This window comes from Ursus americanus, chromosome 13 (genome assembly GCF_024610735.1).
Source record: "Ursus americanus isolate L20-20 chromosome 13, mUrsAme1.1.p, whole genome shotgun sequence".
Lineage (NCBI taxonomy): Eukaryota > Metazoa > Chordata > Mammalia > Carnivora > Ursidae > Ursus > Ursus americanus.
This window is the reverse complement of record NC_142139.1, coordinates 39,341,608-39,359,832: the sequence shown is the minus strand read 5'-3', so window position 1 is coordinate 39,359,832 and position 18,225 is coordinate 39,341,608. Positions and strand designations below refer to the sequence as shown.

The 18,225-nt window shown below is 33.2% G+C and overlaps 1 protein-coding gene across 4 annotated transcripts in view; it reads left to right on the top strand.

Annotated features, from left to right (window-relative positions):
• LRBA (LPS responsive beige-like anchor protein) overlaps positions 1 to 18,225 on the top strand; it is a 791,030-nt gene that overhangs the window by 253,090 nt on the left and 519,715 nt on the right. For all 4 annotated transcript variants that reach the window (XM_087866503.1, XM_045798851.2, XM_045798849.2 and 1 more), the window contains 3 exons: positions 1,065 to 1,224; positions 4,425 to 4,872; positions 13,695 to 13,828. In XM_087866503.1, the coding sequence (XP_087722629.1) occupies positions 1,065 to 1,224; positions 4,425 to 4,872; positions 13,695 to 13,828 (742 nt within the window). The remainder of the gene's footprint in view (positions 1 to 1,064; positions 1,225 to 4,424; positions 4,873 to 13,694; positions 13,829 to 18,225) is intronic.

The window sequence follows — 18,225 nt, the reverse complement described above, 5'->3', positions numbered from 1 at the left end:
CGTGTGGCAGCAGAACTTCACAGGAGTGTCTAGAGAAAAGAAATGATTAATAAAAAAGGGAAAATGTACATATAACTTTTCCATCAAGACTAATAAGGTCTTGCATATGAGCCTAAAGAGTACCATAGATTTTTGTCAGATTATAAATACTTCTAATAATTGTATCAAGTGGAAATGTTCAGGTAGAGCACGATATCGTGTGCACCCAGAAATTGATTGTGTCGAACACATTTGACACTGGTTAATTAACTTTAGTTTCATTTGCACCTTTGGTTGCCATTTATTTATCTGCCAGGCAACAGTGTTCTTTGTTTTCCTTATCCTAAATTTATCTGTTACTCAAGGTACCTTTAGTTTTCAGAATTTGATGGACAAGTTTGAGTTTTTCCTTTAAATTATTTTGAAAAGTTATCAGAATAGTGATCTGTTCAGGGTCCCTTTGAAGATGGAAGATTTGAATAGATGAAGAGGTCATCAGTATACAGATATGTAGGTGATCTGTAGAGCTAAGATGAAGCCCTGGTCTCTTGTAGAGGTCAATCTAGTTTGTCCTTTTCTTTCTGGCAGGCACCATATTTTCAATCTTAGACACTTGGTTGTCTGTACTATTTAAAATACTCTTGAGAATTCCTTTGGCATCCTGTTCTGTATCTGATTACCTCACTTTTTTTTTCTTGAATGTTTGTCTTTTAGGAAAATTGTGATTTTTAACACATATTTTAATTCTTATGATTAGAAGTAAAAATAATTATTCATATATAATGGTAATTTCTTACTTGATTAATTTTATGAAGTATATTGGGCCATATATGTCTTCAGACTGAGTTACTTAATTTTCAAAAACAAGCCAAATTCTCTCTTTCCATGTTTCACAAGCATAAAACCTCTCATTGACAGGCATTTTTTCAAAAGTCTTTGCCTAATCTTTGCTAAGGTGAATTTATTATTTTCTGCATATGTTGAAAGATTTTGGCCATGTTTTATATTTAAATGTTATCACATAAAATAAGATTGATACATCTCATTTAGTAGTGGCATGATCAACTACTTTTATTTTTCCCCAGGAGGATAGCAAACAAGCTCAGTTTTTAGCCTTGGCAGTTGTGTACTTTATCTCTGTTCTTATGGTCTCAAAGTATAGAGACATTTTGGAACCCCAAAATGAAAGGCGCAACCAGTCATTTAAGGAAACTAGTAGTGAACATGGGAATTTATCACTTCCTGGTAAGTTTCCATATCTTGTTATCTGGCGTCCAAGGTTTAAGTAAAACATTACCTAATAGTTAAAATACTGATTCTGGAATTTAAATAGGTGTATGCATAAAGTGAGAGTGTACGTTTTTAAATTAATAGCTAAATATTTCAATTTATTTTAAGTATCATGTACGTAGTTGCAATTGGGAGACGATATCTCTTCTTTAATTAAAACATCAGTGAGAAAATGTTATCCTTTGCACATAAAGTTTTAAACATTTTTTTTTGCTTTGGCATTTATTGTGAAGAATAAATCATGTTTTATAAGAGACAGATTTGTTAACAAAAAACTGTAATAACTGGGGGCGCCTGGGGGGCACAGCAGTTAAGCGTCTGCCTTTGGCTCAGGGCGTGATCCCAGCGTTATGGGATCGAGCCCCACATCAGGCTCCTCCGCTGTGGGCCTGCTTCTTCCTCTCCCACTCCCCCTGCTTGTGTTCCCTCTCTTGCTGGCTCTCTATCTCTGTCGAATAAATAAATGAAATCTTTAAAAAGAAAACTGTAATAACTGGAGTATTCTAGAAGTAGCTGCAGATTATAAAGGTATAGTTAGAGAAGCAACTATTTTAGTTGTAGCAGTAGCTACCACTCAGTGGAGGTGATTTATTTATTTAATAAACATGCATTCAGTACCTACTGGGTACTTGAAGAAAAGAGGAAAAAAAATGCCCTCTTGGAGCTTATATTCTAGTGAGAGAAGATAGAAAAGAAGTGCAGGTAATAAGTAAATTGTATAGTATTTTAGAAGGTGGTGAGTGCTAAGAAAAGGTAAAATTGAATAGAGAAAAATACTAGGGATGACCAGGAGAAATGTAGTATGGATTTTTACTCTAAGGAAAATGGAGAATTATTTGAGGGTTTTGAGACAGGAGTTAGGATTGACTTGTTTTTAAAAGTAGCAGTTGGGATTCTGTATGGAGAATACACTCGAGAGAGCCAGGGAAAAAAACCTGTTTTAGTTATATACTGCTGTGTAACATATTACTTTGAAGCTCAGTGGCTAAAACCATAACTGTTTTAATCTTGTTATCATGATTCTGTGAATTTGGTTTGGACAGGGCACAATGGGCATAATTCATCCCTGCTCTAAACAATGTTTGCTGGGGTCTGAAGTGGCTTTTCTACTCACACGTCTACTGCCTAGCTAGGATGGCCCCAAGAGTTGAGGCTGCCAGACTTGAAGTGGTTCAGCTGGTGTTAAATGTCTTGGGCCTTGACAGTTGGTCTCAGCTGAAATTCCTTGGTGTTCCATCATTAGTTTGGAGGGCCTCTATCTTTTCACGTAGTCTCTGTACATGTTCTCTGCAGTAAGGTAGCCAGCTTGCCTACAGAGGTGTTCAGGGATTCTGAGAAATGCACAAGCTGCCAGACCTTTGTAAAGATTGGGCACAGACCTGGCCCACTGCCACATTCTGTTGGTTAAAGTAAGTGAGGCCCAGCCACATTCAGGGGGGTGAATACCAGGAGGCATGGGCCGAACAGGATTATTAATGGAACAGTCTAACACAACCAGTTGGGAGGATATTGCAATAATTCAGGGAAGAATGGATTTTGGGATGGACTAAGGCGGGAGCTGTGGAGCTGGTGAGCAGTAGTTAGATTCTGGATATATTTTGATGGTAGGGAGAACAGGATTTAAATACTAGTTGTGGTTATGTGAAAGTTGGAACGTCATCAAGAATGACTATAAGGTGCAGTTGGATAGACTGAAGGCGAAACCTTTTCAGGGAAAGATAAATTCAGTTTTCAACACATCGAGTTTGAGATATCTTTTAGACATAGAAGATGTAGAGTAGGCACTTATTTAAGTCTGATTTTTGCTGTTGTTGATTTTAAAAGTATTTGAAAAGTTTAAGAATGAATGAGATCACTGAGGGAATAAATGTTGAAAGGGAAGGTAAGTGCTAAGTCCCTCCAACCTAAGAAATCAGGGAGAAAAAGAAGTGAAGGAAATTGAGAAGGAACAACCAGTGAGGTAATAGATGAAAAACCAGAAGAGTATGATGTCCTATTAGCTAAGTGAAAAAAGTATTACCAATTTGGAGGGGATGATCTTTTGCTGCTGCTGTGTCAAGTGCTATTAGGACTGAGAACTGACCATTGGAGTTAGCAAGATGGAGAGTTTTGGTGACCATTGGATTTAGCAAGATGGAGCATTTTTGTTGGAATGCAGTGAGTGCTTGATTAGAGGGAATGAAAGTCAAAAAGAGAAAATAGGTGATGCTCCTTGTTGAACTAGATGTTCAAGATTATCGAATTATTTTTGCACATGGTAGAGATAACATATTTTTTAGAAAGTAGAAACTGTTTGAGGTAGAAATCTTAGAATTACTGTCCAAAGAAATAGCAATATTGTATAAAGGCACAGAAACCCAAAACATTGTCTCATGTTCAGCAGATTGCAAGTAATTTGGTGTTGTAAAGTATAAAATTTGGTGGCAAGAGTAGCAGGAGACAAAGTTGGAAATGAATAGTCATCTGATAAATAGTTGCTGACCACCTACTATTTACCAGGCATTATTGTGAGCCCAGGCATTGTTACAGGTGCTGGACGTGAAGTGTTAAAGAAGACAAATTCCCTGCCTTGGTTAAGTTTACATTCTAGCAGACTTCTATTATTGAAGAGTCTTTATTTTATCCTAAGGATTTTGGGTTTTTTCTTGTAGGCCATTGGCTTTCAACCTTGTGTTACTCTTCATTAGTATGTTATATTCAGTTTGATGCGTTTTTCTCAGATAGTTTGTTATTTATTTTTATTTTTCTCAGTATTTTATTAAAGCATCTATTTTGATTATAGGTATACTAATGCAGTGTATTATATAGACTATGTAATTTATTTTTGCCTTTTAGAACATGCCGTGTATTTCATAATTTAAAATAGTAGATGGTAGGGTGTGTTCACTAGGTGATGGGGATTAAGGAGTACAGTTACTGTGATGAGCACAGGGTTTTGTGGGTGATGTATGGAAGTGTTGAATCACTTCATTGTACACCTGAAACTAATATAACACTGTGTGTAAACAAGCTGAAATTAAAATAAAAAACTTATTAAAATAAAATAAAAACTTAAAAAAGTAAATAAAATAGTAGATGGCTGTTACGACTGAATGTACCCTTTAAAAATTGGTTCTAAATTTTTTTTTCTTACTTTTCTTCTGTTTCTGGGTAAGATGTAGAAAATACACCATCAGCATTTCGTCCGTTAACACCAGCATCAGTGGAAGAATCTGAAAGCATGTCATCTACTCGAAGGAGGGACTCAGGCATTGGGGAAGAAACAGCTGCTGGCTTAGGAAGCAGTGTGGATGTAGCTCCTCCTGCAGTACCTCCAAGTGTCAGCGCAGGCCCAGATGCAATCAGTGAGGCGCTGTGCACTCTTTCTTTAGAAGTCAATAAATCTCAGGAAACCAGAAATGATGGAGGAAATGAGTTGGAGAACAAGGCTGCGTCATCAGTTCCAGTTTCAAAAAATGTCAATGTAAAGGACATTCTTCGAAGCTTGGTTAATATACCAGCAGATGGAGTCACAGTGGATCCTGCCCTTCTGCCACCAGCCTGCCTTGGAGCTCTCAGTGATCTATCTGTTGAACAACCTGTGCAGTTCAGATCTTTTGATAGGTACTGTTAATAGTCTTTTGTTTTGGTCTGCTTCTATCTATGAATTACAAACATTTAGAGGATGAACAGGAATTTAATTGAACTCTATTAAATTTTGTAGCTTCAGCATTAGAAAGGGATGTTTTGATCTAGTTTATAAAAATTAAAAGGCTATTTTGTTGTATAAAGAGTTTGTAGGTAGACAACAAGGTATTAAAATTTTATTTCTCATCCTACCCATAAGACGATTTAAAAATAATTTTAATATTTAATTTTAATATTTCATTTGCAAGTTGTACGGTACATAATTTTGTTTGCTAGAAAATTAGAAATCACCTGTACTCACAAATGGCTACCTTTAACTCCTTTGCTGCCAGTACGGAGCCAGACTTTGTGGGAAAAAATAAAAGTGGGCAGCTGTGGATTCCATTAGACTCAAGAATTCAGCATGGTGTTTAGAGCTTGACAGCTTGAGAAAGCAGACTATAGGTTCTTGATTTTATTGGTTCTGCTGCCTAATAAACCTTTTGCTAATGTGCCTGAAAATTTTTTTATATGTTATTAAACGTTCTGAACTTCTATCTATAAGACATGTATGTATTGAGTTATTAAACATACTCTTTTTCAAACATCATTATTTTTATCTGGGTATAAGCTCTAACTTAATAGAGAAGGTAAAGATCTTCTTTATATGCCAGTTAAAAGAACTTTTGTTTTTCTGGAGTCATTTGAAGGAAGTTGACACAATAGTCCATCCCCTTTGAATATTTTATTGTATATTTTCTACTTAACCACAATACATTAGTCAAAATAAGGAAATTAATACTGATATTATACTACCTTCTAATCTTCAAACACCTTTTAAGTTTCATTAATTGTCTTAATAATACCCTTTATAGTAGAAGGATCCAGTTCAGAATTATGTGTTATATTTTGTTGTGTCTCTTTATTCTCCTTTAATCTAGAAGAACAGTTCTTCAGTCTTTCCTCGAATTTAATGATCTTGACATTAGGAGATGATAGCCCAGCTGTTTTGTAGAATGTCCCTCAGATTTGTCTAATGTTTCTTTAGGATTATATTCAAGTTGATGCGTTTTTGTCAGAAAGATTGCAGTAGTGGCTCTTTTTCTTCTCATTGCATTCCAACAGGTGGCACACATGGTTATTTATTTTATTAGTGCTGATGTTCATTCTGATTATTTATTAAAGCGATATTTTCTGGGTTTCTCCACTGTTAAAGTACTTCTTGTAAAGAGATACGGTGAGACTTTTATCATCCTGATCAAATGAATTCAGTTCGTTTTATGGCTTAATGATTTCCTATTTTATTCAGGAGGTTATAATCCATTGTGATTGTTATGCTTTATGTTGATGCTCAGATTGTCTCTCTGATTTGGCCAGTGAGATTCCTTCGAGTTGGCTTCTGTTTCTTCTGACATATCCTCATCATAATTTCCTTCTGTCGGTTATTTCTGTGTCTCCTCTTCTCTTTATTTCCTCTCATCTCCTAGTTTTCTACTTCAGGCTTGCTGTGGGTTGGAACATTAGGTATCCAAGCTGTTAAAAATTGTTTATAGTGCTTAAGATGCTCTGAAAGAATGCAGGGAATATATAATTTTAGTGGAGGGTATTTTTGCCATCATCCCTTGTCATCTTGTTCCTTCTGCCTCTCTTTAAAGATGAGGTCAGTGTGCTGGAGTGATGACATTGACACAGCCTAAATTCCAGGTAAATAGCATATTGATATATTTATATTGTGACATTACAGGTATAGTGGCTGCTTTTTTAAATAGGCTTTATAACATAGGAGTTAAATTATTGATTCTAGAAATCAGACAAAACTGAGTTTGAGTTCTGGTTCTATAACTTATTAGTGAATTTGGACTAGTTATACCACTGAGCTTCAGCTTCCTTATCGTTAAATTGTGTGATACTACACAGCTAAAGACAAAAGACCAAAAAGGCAGAACAGTATGTATTGATGGGAAATGATATTGAAGATATATTAATCTATAACACTTAGCATGAAGGAGTCACTCAATAAATGTGAACTTAGCTCTCCCACCTAATAAGACATTTAGCCATTGCTGCTTTCTGTTGTGTGTATGTGTGTATGCATAGACACTAAAGAGTTGGAATACATATTGCAGATAAAAGGATTATATTCCAAGTATGTGTGTGTGTGTGTGTGTTTGTGTATAAGATGTTAACGAATAAATAAAATGACTAATCTGCTAGAAAAATGAATAAATAACGGGAACAGAGAGTTCATATATAAGAAGATAAATACTGTTAATATGCAAATGTAAAGACGGTCTGTATCACTAATAATGAAGGAAATAAAAATTTTAATAACCACGAGATAATTTCATTTGATTAAATTAGCAGAGGTTTAAAAGATGATACCTAGTGTTACTGAGGGCATGAAAAAACACTTTTACATTGTGGAGAGGGCATATTAATACAATTTATTTGAGTGAAAATTGGCAATATTAATTAAAATTTAAAATATGTAAACTTAATTACTACTAGAAATTAAATCAGAAGACACGCAAGTATAAAATATTTTCTGCTGGAGAAATTTCTTAATTAAGCTAATACTATCAAGCTTTTGCTCTGTGAAAGTCTAGTCTAAAAGCATTTTTTAGGTAAGTACGTTCAAAGGTAGATACTATTTTTTATTCTTCACAGATGAAAAAACTGAGGCACAGGGAAATTAAGTAGGTAGTCAAGCTCTTATGCTAATAAATTGTGGAAGTAAGATTTGAAACATGGATGACTGATTCTAGACCTTGTCATTTGGCTGTGTTATGCAAACATAGTTGCCAATTTATGAAGTATTGGTTCCAAGCTTACTATATACACATATAGTAAAGTGAGAAAAGCAGAACACTGTTAATGTAAAATGATATTGTAGATATATTATTAAATGAAAAAGCAGTGTACAAAATAGTTTGAAATTTATGATCTTTTTAAAAATTAGATAAATCTGTTCAGATATGCCTCAAAATGTATGTTTAAAACTGTTCATAGCAATGGCTGTATTTTGAGGGTGGAAAGAGGTGTAAATAACTAGTTTTTAAAATATTCTTAATTTTCATTATTTGTTTAAATTTGTATTAATCTTAAGTTGAGTAGTCAAATACTTAAGTGAGGGTAGATTTTTAAATTTAATATAATCTTCCTAATCTAGTCAAAGAGAGTTTCCTTATTAATGTCCCAAATATTTCAAATTTTTGAAATATTTGGGACATTTATTCTTTTAAGAATGTGTAGAAATTAAATCCGTGCCTTAGTGATACCTTCAGTGAGTGAGTTATGAACTTATTTAGGGAAACCATGCCTCAGTAATACATTAAGGGGTTTATTGAAATAGAATACAAAGGGAAATTTTTGTGATAGTGTTTTTCAGGGTGTTATTTGGAACTTACATGTCTGGTATGCACTTAACGTATTGTCTGTTGGCAAGCAAAGTGCTCTGTTTTTTCCTCCCTCTTTTTCTTAGCAAGAGACACCTTTTGAAAAACTATTTTCATGCAGGCTTAGGCCAGTGGAATATCTTTGGGAATTTAAAAGCATCCCTCTGATCATGTATTTATCTCTGGAATGCTGTGTCAGAAATCACAACTCTCCTCATATCTTAAGAATTATCAACTCCCAAGCAATAGCTGGAAAGTTTAGAGTAACAGCTACATGAGTGGAACCTTGCTGAAAGGCTGCTAGGTTGTGGGCCTTTGTGGATGGCAAGGTGTTTGTGTTCATTCCCATGCCAAAGTTCTTGCTCTTATCTAATTTGAAGATCCACTCTGGTGATTAGTGGATGCCAGGGATTTATCTTGATAAAGTTCAAGGGCTTGTCTGGCTTTTCAATTAGATCCTTAGGGAGTAAAGTGCTAGGCTTAAAATGCTCTTTTCTTCTTTAGTGAACTATTTGCATGTTAAATAAAATAGCATTTATGTGAAAGTTTATGATATTTGAAACGATATGGTTCTGAAATGGAACTTCTGAGCCTTAGTGATCTGGAAGACATTGTTGCTCTTTGTTTTGACTAAATAAAAAGAAACTTTCACAGAAGTCTCCCTTGTTCATATTTAAAAAAAAGTCAGCAGTGTTTACACTTTCTGTATGTGGAATGTTAGGAAAATTACTTTGTCATCTGTAAAATGGGGATGATAATATATAGTTCTTAATTGGATTGTTATAAATAATTTATATATATTCTAAGTATAGTGTCTCACAGATACTAGTTATTCATTAAAGTCAGTGAGTTTGTAAAGAAAATTATAATACATGGGAGCCTGGGTGGCTCAGTTGGTTAAGCATCCAACTCTTGATTTCTGCACAGGTCATGATCAGGGTCTTGGGATTGAGCCCTGGGTTGGGCTCTGTGCTCAGCGGGGAGTCTGCTTCTCTCCCTCCCCTCCACCCTCCCCCCCTTCTCTCTCTCTCACCCTCCAAAATAAATAAATGTTTAAATCTTTAAAAAAAGAAAATTATAATATGTAAAATTTTATACTTTAATAGTTGGTTTTTAATTGACAGTTTGGAAAGTTAGCTTTAAAACTAAAAGACATATCTGTCTTACAAATTCTTTATACCAAAAAGTTTGAAGTGCTTTTTGTTAAAGTTGATGGCAGATACTAACAATTTAGAGTTATTTGCTTCTTAAATATTAACAAGGATTTCATTTAGTCTGTTAAATAGAAACTTAAGCTGTACCTGGAGAACAAAGCCAGAAATCTTCCTAGCACATTGCTTGGCATATAGGATCTCAAATTTGTGCCAAATGTACATTGCATTTTCTTTGTGTTTTCCAAAGCATTTTAGAGAAATGTGAAATGTTAGTCCTTTCATGATCATTCTTGAGTAATGGTAAAGATAAATTCCTGCAACTTTTTTTAACTGTAGGACATGCTTTATTAGCTTAAATTTATACTTACATACATGATAAATATGATAGTTTAAAGATCACCTTTATTGAAAACTTGACATGGAGACCTTATGATAATGAAAACAGTTAGTAAGGTAGAGGAAAATATCCTGAAATCTGCCCATTTCTTTTTCTTTAAATTGGATCATTATGACTTTGAATTTTCTTTTTTTTTTTTAAAAGATTTTATTTATTAATTTGACAGACACAGCCAGGGAGAGAGGGAACACAAGCAGGGGGAGTGGGAAAGGAAGAAGCAGGCTTCCAGCGGAGGAGCCTGATATGGGGCTCGATCCCAGGAGCCTGATATGGGGCTCGATCACGCCCTGAGACGAAGGCAGATGCTTAACGACTGCGCAGCCCAGGCGCCCCTGAATTTTCTTTTTTTTATGTGGACCAAAGCTGAATCATTATTATTTTGCTTCCTCAGAAATGATTTGAATCAGCAAAGAATTTGGAAATTGATTAATTTCATATCTCTATTATGTATTATTTAAATTATTATATAATTAAAAATTATTTATATTTATAAACTAGTATTTATTAATAATTAATAATAAGTAGGCTGAAGAATTGAGAACTTTCTCCATTTTTGAGCATATGTATTTTTATTTTAGTTATATATGCATAATTTTATATCTTGGAAATCTTTATTATTATTGCTTGTAGGTGATTATGCTATAGAATTGTGTTTAAATGTTAAAATGATTGTGGTAATGGTTGCATAACTCTGAATATACTAAAAACCATTTAATTGTACACTTAAATTGTGTGATATGTGAATTATATCTCAATGAAACTTCAGGAAAAGGTCAATAGGAGAAAATAGTTCAGATTGGAGCCTCTTGTTTAGACAAATCTGGAATTGTAGGGCATTTACTTTGGCGAGTTACTTTACCTATCTAAGCTTTACTCTTTTAACTTTTAAAGTGGAAGTAATATGTATGTTAGGATTGTTTGGAAAATTAAATAATAATTCTTGGCATATCGTCAGTTTAAATCATAGTTATTAATTTATAAATTTATATAATAGGATCATGTGGAAACATGAAGAATAGTGCATTTTGAACTTTGACTTGGAGATTCTGGGGAAACTTACCTGTAAGCAAGGTTTTGAAAGGTGAGAAGGAAGAGGTTACTGGCAGTCAGGGCTAAGAAAGGCATCTTGGCTGAGGAATAGCATATGCAAAGGGCAGAGTTGTGAAATGACATACGTGCTCAGGAACTGTATGAGCATATTGCAGATGTGTGTGAGGAATGCTGGATTAAATGTAAATTCATATAGGTAGCCTCACTTTAGTTGTGTTAGGAATGAGAATATGAGAAAGATCTTAGAAAATAAATATTTGCTCAACTGTAATAAAGAACAAGCATACATGATTGATAACATTATTAATGGTAATGGCTTTAAGGGTTAGAAATGAGATCAAGTTTTTGTTACCTTTAATTAACCATGTCATCTTGGACAAATAGAAATTGTGCATGTTAAGGAACATCTGTGGTGAATTTTTTCTGTTACTAGTTTTCCTATGTTTTATTGTGAAAATGTTCAAACAGAGAAATTGAAAGAATTATACAGTGAACACCCACAGACCCCGTCACTGAGATATTGCAATTAACCTTTAACTCTCTATGCTTCATCATATAATTCTTCATATATCCATCCCTCTATCCATTAGTCTTATTTTTTTGTTTCAACAGACATCAGTTCACTTTGTAAACATTTCAGCATGCAGATCTTTAACGAGAGATCCGTACAGTTTTTAAAGGTAAAATGTACATGCATTGAAAGGCACAGATCTTAAGTGTACCATTTGATGAATTTTGACAACTTTGTACACCTGTGTAACCCAAGTCCTCAATCAAGACATCATCAGTCTTGAAAGTTCCCTCATGTGCCTTCCCAGCTAGAGGCAATTATTCTTCTGATTCTTTTCCACCATAGGTTAGTTTTGTCTTTTCTAGAACTTCATGTAAAAGGAAATACAAAGTTTGTGTTCTTCTGTATAAGACTTTCTTCACTCAACATAACACTTTTGAAATTCACCTAGCTTATGTTTATCAGTAATTTCTTTTAATTGCTGATTATTGTTTCATTGTATAAGCATATCACTTATTCATTTTTCTTTTGAAAGGATTCTAAGCTCTTCCAGTTTTTGGCTGTTAGATAAGGCCTCTTGAACATTATCATACTCATTTTTTGTGGACATAAGTTATCTTGAGGAAATTCCTAAGAGTGGGCTTGTACATACGGTAGTTTTATGTCTTAAATTTCAATTATGGAAAAAACAACTTCAGTTTTCTAAATACTATTTTCTGTTGCTCATTTCAGTGCTTAACTATTGTATGAGTGAACTAGATCTTACGAGTTCTTTCTTTTGTGAACAAACGTGAAAGTAAATTCTACATAGCACTCTTACCTCCAAAATACGTTGCTAAGGATGTACCTAGAGATTTTCTTAAACAATGGGTTTATGACTTTCTGCCTTGAGTAGGAAATGCATAAATTACATTTTGTATTACTTTGAGTGTACCGCTAGCGTGCACACACGCAGGGTCGTATCTACTCCCCCTAAAGTCAATAATCTTCATCTGATATAAGCTACCATGATTTAAGCACACCATTTTGGATTGAGGGCTCAGGTGGCTGTTACTTCTATTTTTTAGTGTATAGTTAACATTGGCAGTCACCCTTATAATGATGTGACACCAGCTACCTCCAAGTACATTGAATAAGCCATGCCTAACACAAGAGAACTTGATTTAATTGGCAACAGTGTTTGCCATCACATGATAGGCACTGAAGTAAAACAGAACCTATTTCCCTTTGTATTGTCTTTCTTTGGTATAGCAACAAAAACAAAATGTATTTTTAAGGTACTGGAATTACATAATTTCCAATTTTGAATACATTTATTGGGATCAAGTATCTAAGTAACTTTATTTAGAAACTGAATACTTTAAAGCTGTTAAGGGACTACTTGAAGCTTGCAGTTACAATATTGTCAACAAAAGATGTGATTAAATAAATTGAATGTTGAAGACTTTAGGCTTATGGTTAACACCAGGTAATTAAAAGTAAGCACTGCTGTGGGAGTGCATTATATATCAGCTGTCCTCTTTACCTCATTAACTGGGTTTTTGCATGTTTATGGGGAGCTAACTTCAATTAAAAATGCCTTTTAGTTATGCCTAATAAGGTCTTTTAGTTACTATTTTGGTATAAAGTATTACACTTTAATTGAAATTGGTGTGTCATAAATACCGGTGTTTGAATAATAGACAAAATGAACGAATTTGATTATTTGGAATTTTTTGCATCTAGCTTTTATACCTATGCGTTGTTTTTTCTATATAATATCAAGATAGTCTTTGGAGCTTAAAAAGAAAAACTTGGATTATATAAATGTTAAAAATTGTTTATATCTGCATTTTTTTTTTTACCTTATAAGATTTCTAAGGTTTTATGATTTCAGATTAATGGTGCTTTAAAATCCGTGTAGAAACGTGTTGAGTTTTCTGCTTCAATTCTGAGGTTAAGAAAAAGTTAATTACTTTTCCACTTGAGTGCCAAAATTCCTTTTTTATATACCTTTGGTTATATTTTACTTAAGTTGGATAATTAAAGATGATCATAAATTTGAAGAATCTTAGATAGTAATTGTAAGTTCAAATGTTATAGTGGATTATTATATTTCCATAGGACACTGTCTTCATTCTAAAACATTGAAATTCAGATGAATATGAATGCCATTGGAGAGATTTCTTGAGAGAATATTCTAAATTGTACATCAAAATAGAAATAAGTAAATTATAGAAAGAAATTAGTTTCCTACTTTCTGTTTTGAAATTAACGTAATTAGGTTGAGTGACCTTTTGTATTTTAAAATCTGTTTACTTTCTTTATTACAGAAGTGTCATCATTGCAACAAAAAAATCGGCAGTCTTACCTTCTACACTTACTACAAGTTTACCTACCAATGCTGTCAGCGTGGTTTCTTCAGTAGACTCAAGCCAAGCCTCAGATGTAGGAGGAGAATCACCTGGTGAGTTAGTTATTAATGATTTGAACAAAAAAGTTTTTAGATCCCGTTTTTGCAAAGTTGAAGATTTTTGATAAAGATAAGATATTTTGTTAGGCATGTTATAAATCATTATGCTTTTTTTTTTTTTACTGTTGATTGTTTCATAATTTTCCAAATAAATTTGAGTAGTATCAAATAAATTATATCAAGTTATTTCAATATTTTCATCACTTAAACATAATAATTTTTCTTAATGTGTAGTGATAAGAGGAAGTGTTCACAGTTGGTTAAGTAAAAAAATACGTGCAATACTTTACATATACCATGTAACCGTGGCTATGGAAGTATATATCTTTTATACATGGAAAAAGCTAGGAAATATACTCTGAAGTTATTTGATTATTTACATGTGGTTGAACTACTGGCAGTTTTGATTTTTTAATGTCTAAAAATGTTTAGGCATGTTAGTGTCTTTTTCAAAATTTTATCATTAATCTTGTATTATGTTTATGCATAATTATACAATATTCAATTTATAGAAAAAAATTTCTACCTGGAAACCAAAATCTGCAGGAGTAGTACACAGAGTTTTGTGCTGGGTTGCCTTTGTTTTATTAAAAATTAAAAAAAAAAAGCCAAATAGACCTTACTTTTTTAGATCAGTTTTAGGTTACAGAAAAATGGAATGGAAAGTACAGAGTTCCATATACTACTTCAGCATTCCCAATTCTCATTACTTCCCATTCCCTGTTACTAACATCTTACAGTAGCGTGGTACATTGTTCCTTTTTTTGTCATTGTTAAAGTGAGAAAATATAAAAGAAAGTAAGTGTAGAACTCTACCAGATTTTCCCATTATGTTTTTGTTTTACTTTGGAGGAGAAACAATTTGGTAATCTATATTGGGTGAATGCAAATTTTGTTCTTTTTCCCCCATCCAAAACCCTTAAAAAAAAAAAGTAACTGTGATTTTTCTAGAACTCCTTCATTTGGGAAAAAGGCAGAAGGTGGGCCATCTTTTAAATTCAGTATTAGTGAATTTCTAATAACTTCCCAGAGCAAATGTAGTAAGTTTAGAGGTTCATAGTACACTGAGTAAAATATTTTCATCTTATTTTGAATATATTGGCTTTTAATTTCAGTTTATGGGACAAAGTAATTAAAGCAATCCTCTGATTGCTTTTAAATATATTTTTCAAAATTCAAATCATGCAGTCTTCAGAAGAGATAAGAAACAGAAAGCTGAGATATTTGGGCAATATTGGATATAAAACAGTATGATAAATATATTTCGGAAGCATTGTACTTTTTCCAGTATATCCATTATTATATAAACTCACCCTGAAGAACCGTATGCAGAATTACAAAATAATTTGCTATTTTGAAAGCTGTTTATTTATTGGCAAACCCCCACAAAACCCTGTATCCAGCCTATATTGTACCCCTTTCCTCCATTATTTAAATTTTGTTAAATTTCTGGTGGTGATGTTTCTCAGATAGTTCCCAGGCATTCCCGTTTTGTGCTAGAATTGTTAGCTCTTTCTTTCTCCCTAAAACCCCTTAATTAAGAAAAAAAATTCCTCGTTAAGTTATTCCAAATCTTTGTGGTGATGGTCTTTGTTTTTATCATTTGTTTTTCATAACTGACTGTTTCTTTCCTCTTTCACTGTGCTCTTATTGTCCTTGTTATATGGTGTCTCCTTGTTATATGGTGTATGGTTTATTTCTGTTCCATTCCATTAATTGCTGACATGAACCTTACTACCTTGATAAGGAAAATCTAACTCAGTATAGCGTTTTCAGTCATTGTACTTCTCACTCTCCTACAGCCTCACTTTACATACTTCTGTTTACCATACTTGCCCATGTATCCTGTTCTTTTTTCACTTGGAATCCAAACCCCACAAATAGTTATCTCTTCATCAATATTTTTAACTGAGAGATTTTTGTTTTCTTTTTGGTAGGTCTCAATTTATTTGCCATTAAAAAAAATAGGAGACATATGTTTAGGTTTGTTTTCTTCTGGTTCAAGCAAGAATTGGGAGAAAATGATTTGTGGATGAATTGGTAGTTGTAATTGCATGCTGAGCTGGGCAGTTTATTTATTTATTTTTAAAGATTTTATTTATTTGAGTGAGAGAGAGTGAGAGAGAGTGAGGGGAGGAGCAGAGGGAGAGAGGGACAAGCAGGGGTTCTATTCCAGGACCCTGAGATCATGACCTGAGCTGAAATTAAGAGTAGGATGCTTAACTGACTAAGCTATCCAGGCACCCCTGGGCAGTTTATTCTTGCAGATCTGGGTAAGTTAGGTATTAGTCTTGGTTTGATCTTGTGTTATATTCTTAGTATGAAGATACAGTAAATGTCTGTCCCTGTGGATCTTAAACCTTGAATCTTTGTGCCTTGGGGTGACTTCAGTTCTGAACTTTATAGTGAGTCAGCAACAAAAAAATGAACTGCTAAAATTCATTATTAGATTATTGATTAATAAAAAATACAGTTGATAGTAAGTACATGGTACAATAGGAAACATGGGAATTTCCTTGGAAGAAACCATGTAAATACAAAACATAAAATAGGACTTGTAGCAGAAACATTTAAACTATTTAGAAATTTTGGTATCAGAATGGGATTTCTAAATTTTATATGTGGCACAATCAAAGAGAAACTAGAACTGAATACAGTTGGATCCCAGAAAAAGAATTAGAGCTTGTCAGCTTTATGTGAGGTCAGAGATTCTTCTGTCATAATATTATCACCAACTAAAAAGCAAAACAAACTAACAAAAAAGCAGAAGTAGACTCAAATACAGAGAACAAACTGGTGGTTGCCGGAAAAGGGGGTATGGGGTATGGGTGAAATAGGTGAAGGAGAGTGGGAGATACAGGCTTGTAGTCATGGAATGAATACGTCATATAGCGTAGGAAATACATAGTCATTGGTATTGTAATTGCATTGTATGGTGACAGGTAGTAATTACACTTGTGGTGAGCAAGCATATTCTATATATATTTCATAATATCTAGAATTGTGTAATCACTATGTTGTACATCTGAAACTAATGAAACATTGTGTGTCAACTGTACTTAAAGAAAAATCACCCAAATCTTTAACTGCAAAAAAATTAAAGATTTGTACATTTAATTTTAAACTGTGCATTACTGAAACTGTGCTTAGTATACAAATTTTGATTATCATGCAAATTTTGATTATTATACAATTTCAGATTTTTGTTTGGATAATATTCCTTAGCTTCTGTAACATTTTATTAGCAAAAAAGGATAGTCTATTAATAACAATGGCAAATCCTTCTTAGTAACTGATAAAAGAGATTTATCAGAGAACAAGTTACACCCTTGGTAAATGTATATTTTAAAAGAAAGCTAAAAGAGAAAACAATTTTAAAATATATCAAAATCTGGAAATTTTGAAGTTACTCGTCAGTACAGGTTTAATTGCCCAGAATACAGTATGTGTTAAGATGCCATTACTCTTATTTCAGATATGCTAACATGTTTTTTCTACCATTGATGCAAAGCATAAGTGATTAAAACAAAAATGAAGCTAACCCAATAAAGGAACTAAATAGACTGTTTTTCAGTCTATGCTGGGTATTTGCTAGTTTGTAAAATATAATAATTATACTTCTCATTAGAATATTAGGCTCTGTTCTGTTTATCAGAGCCATGCATATTATTAATTAGCATGTTTATTTTTAATGTTGAAGAAAAATATTTGATTCTTTGCTTTATGTAAAATTTGACCCAAGAGGCTTATATTTACTCAATCAATTGAAGTTTCTTTTATTTAATAAAGAGTTTTTACTGGACATATAGACTGTCCCTCCTGCAACTGGTCCAGAATTGGTGAGGAGGTTGGGGGTTGGTGAAAGGGAGAGGGAGAGAAATTTAAAAAATCCGGTGTTTAGGGATTAAATACTGGCACTTGTTTTAGTGATACTTTATTGCAAAGGACATTATTTATTTAGACCCTTAGGGACTTTGAATAAACAGTTGGCTATTCCCTGGATAGATACTAGACAGATGATATATTTGCATTTTCCTTTTTGTTCTTTTGAATGTCTGGAACACTGTCAGTTTGAAGGAGCCAGTTTATCAGTGCAAGGATAAGGAAAAGATAAGTCAGTATCATTCCACATGTTCAGAGTAGCTTCTGCATTTACATATGTGTATTAAAAATATTTAATGTCAATTTAAAACAATAAATTAAGTCATAAATTTATGATTTTATCTGAGTTGAAAAATGCAGAATATTTTTTTCATGTGGTGTTTTCCTCCAATAATTATTACTAGTTGATTTTTTAAAAAGTTTTTATTTAAATTTAAGTGTAATATTAGTTTCAGTTATACAATTTAGTGATTCCATACAACACCCAGTGCTCATCACAACAATGTACC